The sequence below is a fragment of the Sceloporus undulatus genome, chromosome 2 (genome assembly GCF_019175285.1).
Source record: "Sceloporus undulatus isolate JIND9_A2432 ecotype Alabama chromosome 2, SceUnd_v1.1, whole genome shotgun sequence".
NCBI lineage: Eukaryota > Metazoa > Chordata > Lepidosauria > Squamata > Phrynosomatidae > Sceloporus > Sceloporus undulatus.
The window spans coordinates 147,869,972-147,890,903 of record NC_056523.1 but is presented as its reverse complement, the minus strand read 5'-3'; the positions used below and the strand labels follow the sequence as shown (position 1 = coordinate 147,890,903).

Here is a 20,932-nt window from a genome sequence, read left to right as displayed (position 1 = left end):
TTATTATTATTATTATTATTATTATTATTATTATTATTATTATTATTATTTGTATAACGCCCTATGGCAAACCAATCCGGGCGGTTGACAACAGTAAAATATAAAATATAACAATTAAAAACACTTTATCCCTCCCCCCCTTAAGACAGTATTAAACAGTATAACATATTAAAAACACAATATCAAAGCATAAAAACAACAATTAAAAACTACAAACCCTGATATCCCTCTGTTGATCCTCAACCATCACTAAGATGGGGTCACGGGAGGAATGAGGGAATCAGGGAACCTGGGCCGGGATGGTTAATCTGGAAAGGCCTGCCAGAAGAGATCCGTCTTGACTGCTTTTTTAAAGCTGTCTAATGATGTTATCTGATGGATCTCATTCGGCAGGTCGTTCCAGAGTTTGGGGGCGACAGCAGAGAACGCCCTCTGGGAGGTCACCGCAAGCCTAGATTTTAGAGGCTGCAGTAAGTTCCTCCCAGAGGACCAGAGAGTGCGGGGAGGATTGTACGGGAGGAGGCGGTCCCTGAGATAGCTTGGACCCAAGCCATTTAGGGCTTTAAAGGTGATAACCAACACCTTGTACTGGGCCCGGAAGCTGATAGGCAGCCAGTGGAGGGACCTCAAAACCGGAGTAATGTGGCCCCTCCTAGATGTTCCTGAGACAAGCCTGGCTGCCATGTTTTGAACCAGCTGTAATTTCCGAGTCAAGCACAGGGGTAGCCCCATATAGAGTGCATTACAGAAGTCAAGGCGTGAGGTTACCAGCGCGTGCACAACCGTCTCGAGATCCCTTACTTCCAGAAAAGGGCGCAGCTGGCGTATCAGCCGAAGCTGATAACAGGCACTCCTGACCGTCGCATTTACCTGATTTGTCATCAGGAGCGACGAGTCAAGGAGCACCCCCAGACTGCGAACACAGTCACTGGAGGAGAGTGTGACCCCATTCAGGACTGGAGGTTGCAACCCAATTCTTGGTTTCAGGGCCGCTACCATGAGCACCTCCGTCTTGTCTGGATTCAGTTTCAATCTGTTTTTCCTCATCCAGCCCATTACCGCCTGAAGACATTCATTGAGAGAAGAGATGCCATCAGAATTCGAGGCCGACGAACGAGATACAGAGAAATAGATTTGGGTGTCATCAGCGTACTGATAACACCCAGCACCATGACTCCGTATTATCTCACCCAGCGGCTTCATATAGATGTTAAATAACATCAGGGACAAAATAGACCCCTGAGGAACCCCACAAGTGAGGTACCTCTTACTGGAGCTACAGTCCCCGAGTAGCACCCTCTGAGACCTGCCCGAGAGGAAGGACCGGAACCACTGCAAAGCAGTGCCCCTGATACCTAACCCCCTCAGGCGGTCCAAGAGGATGCCGTGATCTATAGTATCGAAAGCCGCTGAGAGGTCTAAGAGCACCAACAGGGTCACACTCCCCGTCAATGCTCATACGCAGATCGTCGGTCAAGGCAACCATGGCAGTCTCAACCCCAAAGCCTGGACTAAAGCCGGTTTGAAATGGGTCTAGATAATCGGTCTCATCCAAGACAGCTTGGAGCTGAAGGGCAACCGCCCTCTCGATCACCTTGCTCAAAAATGGCAGCAATGACACCGGCCTATAATTACTCATATCTAGGGGGTCTAGGGAAGGTTTTTTCAGGAGTGGCTTAACCGCGGCTTCCTTTAAACAAGATGAAATATGTCCTTCCCTGAAGGATGCACTGATGATATCCGTAAGGAATCTAATCAATGCATCCCCCCCCGGACGGCCAGCCATGATGGGCAAGGGTCGAGAGGGCAAGTTGTCTTCCTCACCTTACCAAGCAGCTTGTCCACGTCATCAGTACTCACAGATTGGAACTGATCCAGTATGACTACATCGGCGGAGTCACTGGACGCCTCACCTGTCGACTCTGTTTCAACGGTGGCATCTAAGTCAGCTCTCATCTGAGAGATTTTGTCTGCAAAGAAGTTGTTAAACGCATCACAGCAGGCCGTCGTCGGGTTAAGTAAGGGATTTGGCGCAGGGGGCACCTGCATCATTTCCCTCACCACCTTAAACAGCTCTGCTGGACGGGACTCTGCAGACGCAATACGTGCAGAGGAGAAGGCTCTCTTCGCTGCACGTATTGCCTCCCGATAGGAACAAAGAAAGTTTCTATGGCGAGTTCTGTCGGATAAGAGTCGAGTCTTCCGCCACCTGCGCTCTAGCCGTCGTCCAAACTGCTTCAACTTCCTCAGCTCTGGCGTGAACCAGGGCCTCCGATTTGGGGCGGGATGGCAAGGGTGCTTGGGAGCGATCGTGTCGATAGCCCTGGTAAGATCGGTGTTCCAGGTATTGACCAGAGCATCGACAGGATCACCAGCATTCCCAACCATTAAACCCTTTAAGGCTGTCTGGAATCCAGGAGCAGGAACACTTGTGTCTTGATTATGTTTCAATTTGTCTGCCCTCATCCCAACCATTACTGAATTAGAAACTGTTTTGTACAGAAATGGCTTCCTTGAAGTCACATTTCTTTGGCTACCTAAGGAAAATGTGTGACCCTGTAGCCAATATCAGAGCAGGTATTAAAATCTGTGCTTGGCCAAGACCTCACAGAAAGATCGTGGATAAAATAATGAAACTAGTTTTTGAAAAGAAAGAAGAATGGCCCATTTCACAGTGTTACTGGCTCAGATGAGGGACATAAAATTTTTATTAACATTAATAGCCAGCCGATTGTTAAATAATACTGTTACTAGACTGTTGTGCCTTTATACAGTATTCCAGCTTTCTCCAAACTGGCATATTTCAGATGTGCTGGACTACAACTTGCAGCATCCCCATTAGCCATGTTGGCTCCTGATGGAGAGAAATGTAGGACAACACATTTGGACAGCACGAAATGAGGGAGGGCTAGAATATTCTTTCACACTTTCGGGGGATATGATAGCAGTGCATCAAGATCAGGATTTTAAAGACATACAGCATATTTGAGTTAAGTTGTTTGGCTGTACTTGCATTTCCGGGCAAGGCTCAAGAACCTTCCAAATGTAGTCCTAGAAACTAAAAAGACTGACAACAGGAGGCTGTTTCTACAGGGGGATTTGCAGTGGAAGCAAAAATATAACTTTCATAATGCCTTCTCTAATTTGAATTCCAGAGTAGTTACTCAAAATCCCTGCTTTCTAGAGATGTGTTTCTATTTAAGTATAAAATATGTACTAAATGGATATGAAGTACATACATGAATGTTATTTTCTAATGCATGTTTCTTTAAAATATATGCAATATATGGTGGGGCGGGAAGAAGAAGAGTTGCATACAATGATCACACTTTGGATTAACCTCCATGACTATGATAAAGCCAATTTTCGAAAAGGGAACCAGTGCCAATACATGTTTTATTTTAGAGCAGCGTGTATTTTGTATTCTGGTATTACAGCTAACCCCCCCCCCCCAGCATACTACCATACAAAGGCTATTCCTAGAAGGGAGAGAGGAAATGTAGATAAACTCTGCAGGTACAAGATACTCATATTTGGGTATTGCTGTGCAGATGTGGACAGGCATCACCCCTCTGTTGCACACTAGCACATTTTAGCAGCCAGTCCTGATTTTTTAAAAGGCCTGCTTAGTTCCGAAAAGGAAGATTAATTATCCTATTTTTAAAGCACAGGCAATTAATATACCCTACTAAATTAATGCAAAGTCTAAGATCATTTTTCTCCCAGGGGATGCTAAAATAGATTTTTTTGAAGCTGGAAAGAACTTAAAGAGGGAGGTGTAGGGAGAGATAAAGTATTGAAAATTGTTCATACTGTGACTCATCAAGGAATAGTTAACTATTTTTGTAATGGCAAATGGCAGGGTGGGGTGAGGTAACTTAGGAGCCTGGCAGGAGCTTTGTGCTGCTTCTCAACATCAGTGTAGAGCTAGAGGAGAAGGGGGAAGACAAGTGGGCTCAATTTATTTTATTACCACTATGTTTGATCCCTAACCTGGATTCTTTGCATCATCCTGCTCTACCAACACCAGCTGGACTCCAACTGTGGCAGAGTGCTGCCACCACATTTTCCTTATAAAACCCATCTGCTATAAAACAGAAATTCAAAGAAATTAAATCAGTTACTGAAAGGACAGTGGTCCTGTAATTACAACCCAGAAAATACATTTTTGCCACACATTCACTATTGGTGTAGCAATCACAGGAAAAAAAATTGAAATGGTAAGCAGCTGTGGATTTTTTTTAAAAAGTTGATTATTATCTTTGTCAGCATGATACAGGTTATCTTTACATGTATGGTAGTCATGCTTACAATGAGAAGGTAATTGATTCAAATGCTGGTAGAGACACACGTTTCCCACCACATTCAAGAAGCTGCCCTAACAGACAAGTCAGTGTTAGAGCAGAACCCCATCCCCCCCACAACCCCAATGCCTTGCTCCTTTTCTGAGTATAGACATGTCACTTTGGATTGGAGCTCCTGTGTTCTTCTATGACAGAATCTTCATGTGTAGGACAAAAACCAAAACAGTGCAAACCAAAGGATCCACACTGCATTAAAGGGAGAAGAAAGGAAGTGATCTGCATCCCAGTGGATTTAACAAAATATACCTACGCCCATATAAAAGCTTCAAACCACCAGGATGAAACCAAAGAAACCCCAGCTTCCCAGATTTAGAACAGCCCAATGAATATCCAAACCCAGGAAGAGATGTAGCAAAAGGGCGTGGAGACTGAGGCAGGGATTATGCTGGGACCTGCGTGGATATAGGAGAGGGGTCACATAGACTGAAGCATGGACATTTACCCCAGAGGCCAGCAGAGGAAAAGCAATCTCATTTCCATTGGCCAGAGAATAGCAATAAAACTCCAACCAGTGGACTGAGTTGCAAGCAGGTGAGTCAAACTCTGAACTGACCAATCACCCATGGAGAATGGAATTCACCAGTGTAGTGTCTATAGCTGTTCATTAGCAATGCTTTTTCCATAGTCAATGACACCCTCCACCTCCACATTATGGTTCCAGATTCACCAGCAGTTAAAAAAGAGTCAGTCCAGAGCACTCTAAGGAGTAAGGTATGAGGCAGAAGGAAAGGATTTGGCTAGTGGGGGGAAATTAATAGTAAACTTACAACTATACACAGTCAGGGAAACATCTCAAAACCTGGCCACTTCAACATCCGTGCTGTAATGGAAAAACAGAGAAGCTGTTTGTAGACCTGTACTTAGCAGGCAGGTAGGCAGGCATACTCCACAGGTAATTGTGAGCAGGGCGAGGGGAGAACACTTATTAGGAATAGAGCCTGTGGAGTCCCATGGATAACAACATTCAGAAAGGTCTCCTGGTGAGATTACAACTGGTTCAGACCCAGGATGCAAGGACTCTGGGCAAGCTGAATTTGTTACCTTGGCTTAAACACACACACACACACACACACACACACACACACACACACACCCTCATTGCCTCTAATGTTGTTGTTAATTACCCTTAAATTGACCTTGACTCATGGGAACCCTGTATATGAGACATCTTCAAGTCTCACCCTCCCACCCCCATGCTCCACTGCCCTGTTTAAGTCTTGTAGATTCAGGACTGTGATCTCCCTAATAAGCACCACTGATTATATAGGGAAGGAGAAAAGATTTGGGGGGGGGGGGGACAACTGAGGCTCTGATTCTTTTTAGATTGTTAGAGATTAAGAAGAAACCACGACAACCTATGGAAATCTGAACATCATTCTCTGAGCATATTCACTGCTCTTATTAAATAAAAGTGAGAAAACGTCTTCAAAGAAGTGGCCACCATCGTGTGTATGTATATGTGTATGTGCGCGTGCAAGCACCTGCAAGTCACATGTCAACTTATGGGGAACCCACAGATTTCATAGTGTTTTCTGAAACAAAGTAACTTCGGTGGTGGTTTTGCCAATTTTTTCCTCTGAAATATAGCCTACAGCACATGGTATTAATTTACTCAGATCTTACTAACTTTCAGCTCTCAGAGCATATGGATAAAGAGGGTGGATGTCTCATGTGGCAAGCCAACAAATGCCACCACATGGTGATAACTGCACAGAGTGTCTGTAGGCTGAAAGCTTTCAGCTGTATGCTGTGTTCACTTTAATCACCACAAAGATAATGTGGCAGCAGGAAGAAGGGGAAAAACAATACCAAAACCTAGGTTGCTCCAACTGTATTTCAGGCTGGGTTTACAGTACTCTATCTAAAACCCAAAATTCTGTGCTATAATGTTATACCAATCAACCACTAGAGAAACCAGTCTGTTGGATTACCATGTTGATCTGAGATGGGGAGATGATAAATTTTGATTCACCAATATTTAAGAGAAGGAGCCAATTGCAGGGACAACTCACCAACCAAACTGTGACAACTGAATGGTCCAAGTCACTCCTACTACCTCGATTAAAATACCCTGTATGTGAATCTGAGCTTAAGTTATCCTTCACAATAATTTATTCAAAAGTACTCAACATGTTTGTCAGCTGAACAAAGTGGTTTGCTGAAGTGCATCTTCTGGCTTTTCAGACTTACTTCCAAAAAGGGAGCAGTTTAGATACAGTGACCTCTACATAACTGAGCACACAGCTCTCCGAGCCTCGTCTATTCATCTGCAAAATGGATTTAACAATTACCTGCCCTATAGGATTGCTGAAAAGATTTCTGAAAAGTGTAGTTCTGAATAAAAGTAGTAGTCTGTGTATTCCAGAGATCCTAACAGAGGCAGAGTGGGAACCAGGATAGAAAGTGGTTGCTGAACAATGGTACTCTGCATTACAAATACATGGGAAATACTAGACAACAAACATCAGTGACTGCTTAATGCACCTGTCATAAAAGAATTAAAGAAACTCCCAACATGCCTAAATAAAATCACCCAAGCCCAACTCAATAGAGGAAATCAAACTTTTATTCAAACGTATCAGTACAGGGCACATTTGATCTAGCTTTTTCTGCTCAATTTTTCTTGAAAAAAAGGAAAAAAAGGAAAATGAACACAATTCCTGAAACACACACCCAGCACTTTTACATTTTTCCCACAGGTTTTGTGTAATGTTTTGTTTTCTACATTCATTCTTGTACAATAGAATGCCCCAGATGTAAAAGTCTTTTGAGCAAAATTATGACAACAATGTAAGGAGGTTGATACATATGTTCCAAGATCTGTTATAGAAAACAAATATAACCCTTGCTAAGTGTGTAGAGATAGAACTTTTATATATACATATTTTCAAGATATTGCCAGCAGGCTCCCAGACAGGTCAAAAATTTAATTTGGTGTTTTTGTTTTTTGTTTTGTTTTTTAAAAATAGGGTCATAATGGGGATACAGCTTTACATTGTGGATTTTCAACTATAAATGAAAGTGTTAATTCTTTAAAAGTGGCCATGTGATAGACTGACCAGAATTCAGTGATTTAAGAAGTACTAATAGCAATTAATTCCAATCCTGTGTTCACTTCTGAAGTCAATCAAGACACATAAAGAAGAGTGACCACATTTTAGATCATTAAGCACTTAAATTTTGCCCAAAGTCATTAGGTCTAGGTTCTAGCCCAACCGAAAGACACAAACAGTTCCTTCCAGCATCCCTCTATCAAAAATAAAAAGACCACAAGAAAAGCTCCTCTGTGTAATAAAGAGAAAGTCTTTGGATTGATTTGGCAAGCTGCATAATTCAACAAAATGTCCACCCTTCCCACCCCACCCCCAGCCTTCTATTCCAATAGCCCAGGAACACTAACAGTGAGGTAACAATACCTTTCTAGAAAATATACATATATATCTATGTATATATAAAATAAAACCTTTTAAAAATGGATCTTAGGTTGGCGCTCAGTTTAACTGGCAAGATCAGGTGGAACAGGCCAATCCTTCCTGAGAACCAGCCACTGCTCACTGCTATCCCCAACCCCCCCAGCATTATCCACTTTCCTTAGAATATACTCCTGAGGTGGCCCAGGTTCCCCTGGTATTTCAATGCACCTTCTCTTTCGGCAATGAAAATGGACAGTGCGGTAACGTTCAAAGGAGGATAGTGGAAATAACAGTATACACACCATAGGCCATGCATATTTGTTTCTGGAATTTTTTTTTATAAGGAAAAAAGTCTCCATTTAAAAGGATAGTGCACTTCTTTTTTTAAAAAAATCATTTACAAAGTACAAAGAGAGCATGAGAGAGCAGGAAAGAATGATGCAGGAGCTCTATCTGGTTTGTTTTACGTGTAAACTGCATCCAGGTGGTGGTGGTGGCTACTGCTGCTGCTGTTGCTGCTGCAAACTAGTAATCCTGGTTTTGATATTTTCTGCTCAAACACGGATGTTTACACATGTGCGGGAGGTAGCAGCACCATGGGTTTCTTAATGATCACAAGAGTTTTCAATCCAAAGGCAGGCGGGCAAGCAGGTGGGAGGGATGACTTTCTCTTTAAAGTAAGAAAGGGAAGGCAATTGTGCAGAAGGTGAAAAAAAAAGGAAAGGAAAGAAACCAAAGGGGACAGAGAAGCAGAAAACTCTTCCAAGCAGCAGCTGCCATTTCTAGTCAAGGTTCCTTCTCTCACACTGTAGATACCAAAGTGCCGCTGCCACTGTGGACAAGAAAGAGAAAGCAGAGAATGCTGCCAAATCACACTTCACAGCACACAAAAGAGAGAGAAAGAGAGAGAGGAGGAAGGAAAAAAAGCACCAAACAGTAATTAGAAAAGCAACCAAACAGTAATGCTTCCCGAGTGCAATACACTCTACCAAGCATTTGGTTTGGGGGCTGGGAGTGGAGCACAGGGCAGAAAGACAGAGTAGAGAAAGAGAAGTAATGAGAGCATCCTTGGCACTTTGGAACTCTGGTGCAGCTCATAAATGCAGCTCTATCTTGGCTACTCAGCTGCATCGATTCCATTAGCAATGGTTACTGTGATAAGGGCAGGATTAGTTTCCTGTTTTGTTAAGCTTTGGTTGCATTTCATTAAAAAATATCAGCTGGTATTCTTTTAGGCAGTTACAAACTGAGATTTATGACATCATAACTGCATCATCTTCACATTTACAATTGTGGCACCATTGTGGCATGACTGCAATTGCCCCTAAAACCCACCCAGCCAGTCATTCCAAGCAAAGCAGTTCTGTGGCACTGTCAAATGGGTTGCTAAAGTATCACACATTCAGCCAGTGAACCACAGCACGATAAGGAGTTGCACCCAGACCCCACAGGGGTCCCTGCTTTTCCTTGTCACACCACCATTCGTTGGCAGAATCCTTCAGTACTCCATTCATCTGTGTTGCAGTTGCCTGGCTTTTACGATATATTTTAGGGGGCCAAATTGGGAAACAGAGCATAGCTACAACATATCCCACCAGGGTCTCAGCCATTATCTTTTTTTTCTTTTTGGCTTTTGCAGTGTTCATCTATAGTAATGATCTTCCAAAACCTTCTGCTACAAGAAAACTTTTTCCACATAATCCCAAAGTTCATATCTAGTACTTCCCAGCAACAAATGCTGCCACCTGCTCTTCCTGCATGGGCTCAGCTGCTATTAACCACTATTATTGAGTTTGGACTTGAAAACAGTGGTTTAACAAATGGTGAAGATGCATTCATTGCTGTTTTCAGTAAATGGGTCCATTGTTTGTGCATTTTTCAACAATCATAGTTGTCAACTTGGAACATCATATCTGAATCAGGCCACAGATTCATCTGGCAGATAGCTCACCTGTGTACCACAGAAGCACAAAGAAATCTGTAGTGGTGGACAAACTGTCACCTAGTGAAGCCTGTCTATCAGTATTAGTCATCTCATTAAGAGGTGTCTACACCATGGTAAGCAGCATAGGATGTTGCATAAATTTTCACTACAACTTCCATATGTGAGAGAGCAGGAAAGAATGACTACTGATTATATTTACTCAGACTGATCAAAAGGTTTGTAGTCCATAACATCTGGAAAGCCCCCTATTGCCAACCGTGTTTCCCTGAAAATAACACACTGTCTTATATTTATTTTTCCTCAAGAAGACACACTATGGCTTATTTTCAGGGGATGTCTTATTTTTATTAAGTATGGTAGAACAATCTACATTTATTCAAATATAGTTAAGTTGTCTTCTTCTGGAACATCATCGTAACTCTCCAAACTCAGAATTCCATCCTGAATTTCTTGCACCTCTATTTTTTTTAGAACCATTGGCCCCAAGCTTTCTGCTCCCTTCCTGCCCCCTTCCATTCCACGCCAGGCCTATCACTATGTCTTATTTTGGGGGGTATGGCTTATATTGCGCAAATTCTTAGAAATTCTGCTACAGCTTATTTTATGGGTATGTCTTATTTTTGGGGAAACAGGATACCACTTTTCAATGAAACCACCTTCATTACAGTGGCATATACTCTCCCTGTGCAGGTCCCTACATAAATCCTATGAATCAAGACAAACAAATCCTTCAATAATCATGCTGAAAGGTAAGGATTCTTCAGCCTTGGAAACCACAGTTTCCACTATGCCCCAAGGACTGCCTATATAGTAAGTAGTCATATGCAATCTCTTATCTAGAGATAGTGCAGCTTCTCTTCATATTTATTTTGTAATATCTGCAATAAGTTTGAAATTATAAAATCTTACCTGCTTGAGGATCTTGTCCCATAGTCATCCAGGCCCTGTGGACGAGAAGGGAGGGAAAGCCAAGGTATCAGTTACAGTATGACTAAAGGTGGCAAGTGCACTGACTCAAATATTTTCAATCTCATAGTCAAAGCATTTGGTCTCAAAATGGACTAGCTACCAAAAATGCACAGCAAGATAAGTAGACAAAGTGCAGCACCAGGTCAGCCACCCCCAGCTGTTTTTGCAGCCCCCTCTAGACCATCCTCTTTCTTGCAAAAAGGGGGTGAACTGTCTCTCTTGGAAGCCTCCAGGAACACCATTCAGCTTTCAAAATAGAATACAGGCACCCCCTGCATTGTTTAGCATGGCTTTCAAAAATAAAAGTGGACATCCAGCCACTCCCAAGTTTTTATTTTGTTCATTTTACTGGTTTTTTAAAATAAGCTTATCCCCCCCCCCCCCCCGGCTCAAATTCAGCAGACTGCAGAGAGTGCTAGGGGCAGAAAACTGACAGTTGGGCCTACAAAGTTGCCAATCCCTGAAGCATGGGCACTGAAAAATGATGAAGAGTCACACTCCTTTCCTTGGTCTATGACTTTGGATAGCAAGGCTGTACAATTAAGAAGTTAAAATGACTCTGTCACTCAGTTCTGACTTGGGAGAGTAGAGGTGGTCTCCAGCATAAAGACATGTAATATAAGACATTGGAAGAGGGCTGTGTGCTGCACATGCTGAAGAAACACCCTGTAGAAAAAGCAATATGAGAGTCTGGCAATGTTTGTTGGAAGCAGGCACAGGACCTGTAGTCCTGCATCTCTTTTGAGCATTATCTTCTCCAATGAAATTCAATGCCAAAGAGATGGTTCACAGCATCAGTGGAACAGATGAAACAGGAGTAACAATGCAGGGAGAAAAGCAGCCTGTCTGTTTCATCTCCATGTTCTGATGCGGACAGAGAAGGAAAGGAAAACTACAACCGCTTATTTTTCCTGCTTGAAGTCAGTGGGTCAGTGACGCCAAATCACAAAGCTAGTTGTGATAGTTTGAGGTCCTAGCATCAGTGTGGGAAAGCTGTGGTCTTGGATAGTTCTGGGGGTGCAGGGAATCCTTCCATGCTGAGAATAGCCCTGGAGAGGAGACTTGCTTGCTGTAGTTGAGCCAAATGCAGCAGACATAGAAGTGTGAATGCACTCTGGAGCAACAATTCCAGTCACGTTTACCTAACCCTTGCTGCCAAATATCATTTTACCTGGACAACAATGTAAGGTTGCAGGAAGTCAGCTGCTCCAAGCCACCAACCTGGAACTCAAATGCTCAGGGCTAGGCCCAACCAAATTTAAACTCCATGTCGTTCCTTGGCTGGACCAAGTTTCATTAAGGATTAGTCCCATAACTACTTCACAATTATAAGGAGCTATCACATATATGAGATATAAGATTGGGTAAAGGAGCTTTCAAGTCAAATGGAAGGATCTGAGCCTCAGAACCACCCATGTAAGAAACAAACACTTCCTCTATTGTAGCCAAGAAACAAACTTACAGTAGCTTGTTTATTCACAGAATTCCTGCCTAAAACACACCCCAACCAGGTAAGCCTTCCAGTCTTGATGGCAGCTGAGGAGTGGGTGGGCTACTGCAGTCTTTCCTTTTGGCCCCTTTTGCTCTCAAGAAGTTTCAAGTGGCTTAGACTTCCTACAACCAAATTTACTGCCCCTTGATTCCAACTGTAAGTACAGTGGGAATGCAGTAATCTTCCTGATTTTGACACCTATAATTGATAACTGTACCTAAGTTTAGGTCAAATGAGCTCACATTAATAATACACTTCTTAGAGGTTCCTACTTTGAGCACTAATTCCTAACAAGGGGGCCCTGTAACATTCTAGGCTTGTTTCCTATGCATCCACCCACTCACCCACCCACTTACTCTACATCTTTTTACAAGCTTTTTATGGTTGGTCATTGGTCCACTTGGTCTAGTGTTCCCTCTTCTTTAGGAACAAGACCCAATTCTAAGATTTGAAACTCTTGGCGGGGGAAAAATAAGCTTTGCTGCCCTGTGAGCAACTCATCTCTAGACAGTCATAGAACAACCAAATGTTCCCAGCTGGGTATTTACATTTCTGTTTTACTGCCATTCTTTGTGTCTCACCCATCAGTCTTTTGCCAGCTTGTTAATTTTTTTTCTCCCTTAATTTTAGTGTATGTCCTTCCTTTGGGTTTAATTTTTTTTAAAGGAGCAATTGAATTCAATGCCTCCCTCCACTGGGAAAATTAGGATGAGAAGGAACATGGAGAGCAAGGATACACACATGTTGGATAAGTCACAAAGATGTCTTTGGCAGAAAACAGACTCCAGAAATCCCAATGGAAACATTGTGTTCTTGGAACTTACGGCTGTTGACCTAGGGTAAGGCTGGTAGGAAGCAGGAAGCACTTGGCAGAGGCCACTGGAATATTCATTAATGGCACAGCCGTAGGGCATAAGGTACTCCTATAAATAATGAACACAAGCACCTGTTGGCAAGTCAGCCTCACCTGATCGTAAAAAGACCTATGTTAGAAAACAGACACTTGGAGAATGTTCACTTCAGCAGTGCCGCAACCAGGACGCCTTTAAGCAAAACGACCTCGCATGCACCCAAGGTGCAGACACAGCTCTGCGCTTTGGGCCCAGCTCTGCTTCTGCTTGTTGGCTACAGAAGACAAGGGCAACTTCACTTTCTGCAGGTGTGGCACATGCAAGACAGTAGAGCCTGCCACAAAAGGACGTGGAGGAATTAAGCCCTACCTCAAAGAGGTTTCTTTGCCTTCTCGTGTTAACACTCCATTTCAAAAGCAAAACACAAAAACCCAAACACAAGTTTCTAAACATGCTCTCCTTGGTTACTGCAGGGTTTTTAGGAAAAGGGGGAAATAATCCAAGTGTAAATATCCCCCCCCCCAAAAAAAAAGTTATAGAGGGACTTGGAAATCTTGTTGCTTGAAATCTAGTGAACATTTCACAGTCACAAATAATTTGATTCACAATCTCTCCTCTACAGCAGAAGAGTAATAATCCCAAATAGATAATGTAACACTGGCCAGTTTAAAACAGAAATGTGGCATTCTCTTGAGATGGTTTTACTGCCAGGTTGAGCCCAGATTAGCTTCCCCACATAGTTCTACTCATAGACTTCCAAATAGAATATATTCCAGCTGGAACCCTCTTTGTTCACTCTTAACTAGTTAGAACTGCCATGCTGAAATGACCTTAAATCAGAATTAAAATTTCCAGCCAATATCTCAATTCTGAATCCAGTTGGAAGTAGAATCGGCCAATCAACCACTGTTTAGCAACTGAGAGAATGGGTCTACTTTAGCTGGGACCTCCACCTAAAGAGGATTCAGGTTTCACTCTTGTTAAAGCCATCTTCCCTACAGTCAAAATTTTTTAAAATCATTTTTCAAAACAAAAGCAACAGCTATGTCATCAGACAGCCCTATTCCCTCCTCCAGTTTCCAATTGAAATTGGAAGTTCAATTTCACCTTGCATCATGTAGCTCTAGAATCTATTCCTGGTATGACCTGTCTCTGGTTCAGCTGCCAATAATTACGTTAGTGGATAGTACCTTATTACTCACAGTGGATAGATACTTGCAATAGATAGTATCTTACTAGGCCAACAACAACAACAAAATAGGTTCCTCACCTGGGCAAAAGCTGGCACTGCCACACTGTACGGCCTCTGTTTGAAAGTGCTCACATTCTGTGACTGGAAACCTCGGGAGGACATGCTGTAATCTGGTGGAGGGATGTCATCTTTGTCCAGCAGGTTGCCTGTACTACTGCTTTTACCTTGGCTTAAGAAACAGTTCCCTTTAATTAGTATCTGCTGCCTCACAAGTATCCGTGTTTAGTTAGTATCTGGTGCCTCTCTCCCACTCCTCTGACACCCCTCAGGCCATTAAAAAGCCATTAAAGAATGAAACTCTATCGATTATGGGTAACATTGTAGTCTTTCCAGAGATTGGGAAATGCTGGAAATGTTAGCTGGGTCAGGCTAGGAGTTTCAGTCCAACAGGTAGTCATGGTGATGGGGGATTCTGGAAGGTGTGGTATAAAAAAGTGATTTTCCCAAGCTCTGATCTTTTCAGGGAACAGCCTTCTACCTGCTGCTGCCAAAGTATTTGGCTACCATGTTTATCATTGTGAAAGAATCTGATGGAAGTCACTCCTCCTACATTTTGTTTCTCATTACTATGTAGGGATATGAGAGCTGAACAGTTAAGAAAGAAGATAGGAAGAAAATCAATGTATTGGACATGTGGTGCTGGAGAAGAGTGCTGAGGATCATGTGGATGGCCAAAAAGACAAACAAATGTGTCCTAGAGCAGATCAAACCAGAAATCTCCCTGGAAGCCAGGATGGCAAAACATAGGTTGGCATACTTTGGACACATCATGAGAAGACATGAATCACTGGAAAAAACAATTATGCTAGGAAAGGTGGAGGGAAGTAGAAAGAGAGGAAGGCCACATGGTAGATTGATGGACTCTATTAAAGAGATCATGAGTATGAGTTTGCAGGAGTTGGGCAGAGCAGTAGAGGACAGGGGGGTCTTGGAGGTGTCTCATCAGCAGGGTTGCCATGAGATGACATTGACATGAAGGCAGTTAACAACAACACTTCATCAGATGGTTGGTCTGGTTTCCTCCTAAACCACCCACCCACCCACTTCATCACAAAGCCTGCAATACTGGTTTGACAAATTTCAAGCAGGTACAGTAAGTTACCAATGAAAGATGAGCCAGAAGAATACAGTGCAAAACAGATACTGGTTCTGGCTTAGTGAAGGTGGGGCTCATTTCTATAAACACAGAGGGTAATTAAAATACCACATACTTATGGAAGCTAGCTTGTGGCATAACCTTCCTACCTCATGTGTAATCTGTCACTTCCATCACTGTCCAGCACTCGGGTGTAGGAGAAAGGAAACCAGCCTCTCCTGCAATATAGATAATTTTTTAAAATAGAATAAGTTCAAGTTCTCTTATCTTTTACAGGCAGACAAAAACTTAAACAGTATTAAAATTACAGCAATGGGTAGCCCATATCTCAGTCGATTTTGATCCCTTCTTTGAGATGCTTGTGAATATTACAGCGATCTCAAATTCTACACACTATGCTATAAAAAAGAAGCAATTTTATGTTAATTTTGTATACTTGATTCTGTCCTTTTGAGAAATGTCCGGGTTTTCTGTGTTTTTACTAAGAAGGTTATAGCATAGCCATCCATGGCTTTAAAATATTTTTTAAAAATATAAATTCCAAAAAGCAAATCTTGATTTTGCAATTTTATAGGAACACCATTTTACTATTCCATTATATTTAACGAGACTTGAGCATCCATGGATTTTGATATCCATGGGGAGTCCTGGAATCAAACCCCAGCATATACCAAGGACCCATTGTATAGATTAATTAAGAGTACAAAAGGCATAGAAATATTTAAGGGTTCTAAAATACTGCTCAGCGGCATATGTTTTTGAACTTTCAAAAAACATTCTCCCTGCCTTCAGCATCCTTTCTGATGCCTACCAAATTTTATTCCCAGCTTGTCTCCCTCAATGAAAACAAGATTCAGGATGACAAAAATCCCAAAGTCCAGAAAACAAAGAAACTCTCCCACTATTTTGTATCATAAGTATATCAAGGGGCCAGTCTAAAGTGAGGAAAGTACAATCACAGGCAGTAATACTGCCCTCCTATAAAGGGAGCTAGTGTGGTGTACCAGTTTGAGTGTTGGACCATGACTCTGGGAGACCAAGGTTCAAATCCCTGCTCAGCCATGGAAACCCACTAGGTGACCTTGGTCTAGTCACACTCTCTCAGCCTTAGAAGAAAGCAGTAGCAAACACATTCAAAGCAAATCTTGTCAAGACAACAAAAAAGCCCTCCCCTTAATACAAATTATTCTGTCAACACATCTGTGCTTTGGCAGGCATATTTTCTTCTGTTAAATGAAAGTGCATTTCACAGTCCTTTCCTACATTTCTTAAAGCTACTGCTTCTGCCATCAATCTTTCCTGTATGTATGTACTACTGCATGGGGCTTATGGAAAAATCAGAATAAAGCTTTAAGTGAATTCGAAGGCTTTCATGGCTGGCATCCATAGTTTTTTGTGGGGTTTTTGGGCTATGTGGCCATGTTCTAGAAGAGTTTCTTCCTGATGTTTCACCAGCATCTGTGGCTGGCATCTTCAGAGAATGCTTGCCTGGAAAAAGTTGGGTGTTTTACCCCCAAAGTATTCTCTTCTGTGTGAGCCTGGGAATGCAGGAGTGATTTGCATGTGTATTGTTCTGTTGCTGATGGCAGGCCTCAGGCTGGGAGGCTAATGCAGAAGAGGATTAGTGTCTGCTAATTGGTGATCATTATCTGCTGGGAAAGCCCCTGACTCTGAGTGGTTTTCCATTTGCATTTGATGAGTCCTGAAGAATAGCAAAATGAGGACTCTGCAAATGGGAAACCACTCAGAGTCAGGGGTGTAACATCCTGGACCCTGAACAGCAAAAGCTGGAAACAACTATAGCTGTTCCAAACCAGTAAGAAACCATACTGTTGCCACCTGGAGCCTTTGCTCTGTGAAGGTGATTACAAGCTCCTCCTGTTTGGTAGGCTTGTTAGCAACCTGCTTTCCAAATTGCCCCCACTCCCAGCTCGTCATCTGGACATTCCTCAGATAAAATTATTAACAAAAGCAGATCAGCAGAGCTGTACTTCCTTGCCCTCCTGTCTTTCAGCTCCTGTCTTTCAAAGCCCTACTCTGATAATCAGGGCAGCAATCTAACTTAGCAACTCCCATTTGTCAAGGGAGGCTAGCCACCAAAGAACAAATTTCTTTTGGCCTCTGAAGATGGGCTAAGATGAGAGCTCTAGATTTAAGACTCTGAACACTAAGATTCTGGTTATGAGCTTGAGAGAGAGAGAACTCACAAATACTGAAGGAGCTTATCTACACAAATGTTGCCAAGCAACCAATTTGCCCCTATATTTCTGCAAACAGAATGTGGAAAAGCAAACCTATTGAATTAGTCTATCCATGATAGCTTTTGTTCCATGTTATGACAGAGACACTCTTAAAGAGCCTGCACCTTCTGCCATTCCTGTCCATTACTGACATTCCTCAGTGTGGAAATGGAGGAGAACTGATTCTTATATGTTCTACCCCTTGGCGCATCCACAGTGGAACACACTGATTGCAAGAGTAAACGAAAATTCCAAAATGGTAGAAGACAGTTTCGTGGAAAGTGATAATATACTTCAAGCAAAGAGAGTTTCAAATAATAATTGAGAAGAGACCTGTGCTTATATTTCTCAGTAACTACTACAAAAGTTTGAAACTTCCCTCTATTTTCTGTGCTTGTGTTTGATCTTCTACACCTATTTAAGTGGTTGTAAAATACTGGACTTTTGTCCACAGCCATGATTTGGCTTTATAATCTAACTGTATGATAAAAGCCTTAGAAAACTAAGGATGGCTCTAGATAGACAGAGAGAAAAATCACCATGTAAACTTATCAATTTAGGAAAATTTAACTAGAGAAAAAGGCATGAATGACTACAACCACAGGAACAAGGAGCAAGCAAACATTCTCACAATTTCGTCTTCTCACTCTCTCCATAGTGCCATCCATCTCTGGCCTCAGGTACTAGCAACGTGATGAGATCTCCCTCCTTGAAGCTGAGAAGGGTGCTGTTATCCCCAGCAGCATGAGAGAAGATGGCTCGCACTCTTGTCCTGCCATTCTTTTCTAGTCCTGCTGCCATGGAACTGGAACGTGGCAGAGTCTTGTTTTCAGCTAACAGAAGATAAGAAAGGAAAATCAGTTATGTATCAGAACTGACTCTCACACTGGAAAATATTTCATAAACTGTCCTATTTTTGCCATGAGGAAACCGTTTGAAGACTCAAAAAATTAAAATTAGAGTTGCCCATTCTTTCAGGGGCCTCATTAGGGAGTGCAAACTGTACCAGGTGACTCCTCAGAGGGGGGTGTCACCCATGCATTGGTGGGAAGAGGCTGCCTTCCGGTGTGGAAAGTACTGCTGTGTCTCTCCAAGGGCAGACTGGGATTTCTGGAGACTGAAGATCCTGGGAAGGGCCCAGTCCACCCACCCAGAAGCAGCAAGGAGTCTACCCAGGACATTGACATCAAGTCACAGTGAACTCCTGGAGGCTTCTCCCATCGCCAAATGGTGCATGGACCCCTCTGAGATTTGTGAACAAGGTGGGTTGAGTGGAACAGCCCAGGATGCGGACAGTCCCTTCAGGTGCCTAGCTGAAGGCAAGCACACCAGAGCCTCTCTCTTCCACAGTGGCCCATTCCACTTCTGAGGGATCATTAGCTTGGCTGCTCTGAATCTGAGGGTGACAGCATGAGTTAGCACACTGGGGTGCCACCAACCTTAGTGACACCATTGCATTCTTTCTCCTTACAATGCTTCAAAACAAACAATATCCCCACTAGAAAGGAAAAGCTATGAAGGAAGAGCATTTACTGGTTTGCATTCTAAACCATCAATAACACATCTTGCTAATACATATCCAGAAAAGCATCTTGTTGTCTTATTAACTGTAAAGTACACAAAGAAAAGGTATTCAGGGGGAAAACCCCAAATTTTTCATAATTGTGCCATACAGAGTAAAATAGTAATTTCACTTGCTCAAAGGACCACTCTCCCATTAGATTCTTTACTTTGCAAGGCTCTGGGAACAAAGAGGGGTTTGTTGTTTTATTTTGTTTTTTGCATGAGTACTTCACCTGCTCTATAAAACAAATTTCCTATAATGCTCATATCCAAAGGTTATTTTGTAAGCATTTCCCTCTTGGTTGTGAATGCCAGTGAAGAGGGAGGAAAGAGCCAAAATAATAATAATAATAAAATAAAATAAATGCAAAATGGAAAAGGCTGAGTGAATTTCTTGGTAGGCTACACAGGTACATATGGAACAGCAAGCAATCTCTTTTTAAAATAAATGTTGGATACAGTTGGAGATATATGCCTGTGCATTGTGCCATAGAAATAAGCAGTGATTACACAGTAGGGTAACCATCACATTGTCCAGTGCCATAAACTTTGCCTTCTACTGCAGAGTGAGGTCACTCAGCTCTTTCTACAACTGAACAATAATAGTAGATATCTGCATCCAGCTTGTACTGCTCAATATTTTTACATTATTATGGATCCACTCTTCACCACAGTTTCCAGTATTATGCAGAACAGCCAAGAGTGATTCAACACTTATTAGCAACACATTGTTATAACACAAGCTTTCACAGAAAATCCCTAAAATGCATGTATTTTGCAAGCTGTCATAGTGAGAGAGAACACCCTAGTTTTTTTAAGTTTTGTAGCAACTCAGCCTATCTTGTTGATTGTTTCAACAGGGCTAAAATCAACCTCTTAGCCAACACGGCTCTAAATACTTCAACTCTTTTCCAACAGTGAGTCTCTGTCTTAGCAATTCTGTCACGAGAAACAAGCCATTGCATTGTAGGGAAAGAGGGTGCTCATGGTTCTATGCCCACTTTCCCTCTTCAGTATCTTCAAACTATGGTAGCATCAAAAGTGGCTGTCTGCACATGTGGGAGGATCTGCTGGGTTGCCCTCATGCCCCCTTGTCTCTCACATGGCAAGACTTACTAGCTGCGTAGCTGTTTTTCGGCATTACGCTTTTGCGCACAGGGAGCGTGTTGGAGTAAGAGTCACTCAGCTGCTTTTGCGTCTGAGGTGGAGATAAAGACTTAGGCTGCGGAGGCTTTCGATCAGACCAGTGGTTGTAATCTTCTCCTTCTGAGCCTGAGACACCATTCAGCACTGGTATGGTCTCTTGTGCAGACATTCGCTGGATGAGAAGAGGGAAGGGAATTAAAATTAGCTTTCAGTAAATATGTTTGGGCCTACCATTGCCCTAAATCAGGGGTGGGAAATATGCAGCCCTCCAGATGTTGTAGGACTGCAACTCCTAGGAGCCCCAGAGCCACTTGTGAGGAGCGTAAGAAATTACAATTCAACAACATCTGGAGGTTCACATGACTGCCAACCCTGTTTTAAAAGTTGGGTTTAATTTGGGAGTACAGCTAGATGCTAACTCTTGAATGTGTATGAACAATACGTGAGCTGGTTTAATTCCGTCTTTGCTTCTTGTTCCAAAAATAAAGGAGTCCACAAAGCCACTTTTGATAGGCTTTTGACTTTACCCTGTAAAACAGATGCTGTACGTACATGAGTGCAGTTCAGTTCATTAGATTTCTAATGGTTCTGGCCTATTTTG

General features: G+C 42.5%; 1 protein-coding gene across 9 annotated transcripts in view; it reads right to left on the bottom strand.

The window, feature by feature from the left end:
* The window catches only part of BAIAP2 (BAR/IMD domain containing adaptor protein 2), a 182,841-nt gene that overhangs the window by 12,239 nt on the left and 149,670 nt on the right, over positions 1-20,932 (bottom strand). For 2 of the 9 annotated variants that reach the window (XR_006102222.1, XM_042452483.1), the window contains exons 9-14: positions 20,302-20,503; positions 18,254-18,455; positions 15,532-15,600; positions 14,305-14,455; positions 10,632-10,666; positions 5,132-5,184 (exon numbers count right to left, since the gene is read on the bottom strand). Coding sequence is in view for 7 of the 9 variants with exons in the window: in XM_042452483.1 (XP_042308417.1) it covers positions 5,157-5,184; positions 10,632-10,666; positions 14,305-14,455; positions 15,532-15,600; positions 18,254-18,455; positions 20,302-20,503 (687 nt within the window). In the remaining 2 variants the exon portion in view is untranslated. Of the gene's footprint in view, positions 1-5,131; positions 5,185-6,912; positions 8,610-10,631; positions 10,667-14,304; positions 14,456-15,531; positions 15,601-18,253; positions 18,456-20,301; positions 20,504-20,932 lie in introns of those variants that run through there. The other 7 variants (XM_042452479.1, XM_042452480.1, XR_006102223.1 and 4 more) reach the window with 5 other exon arrangements.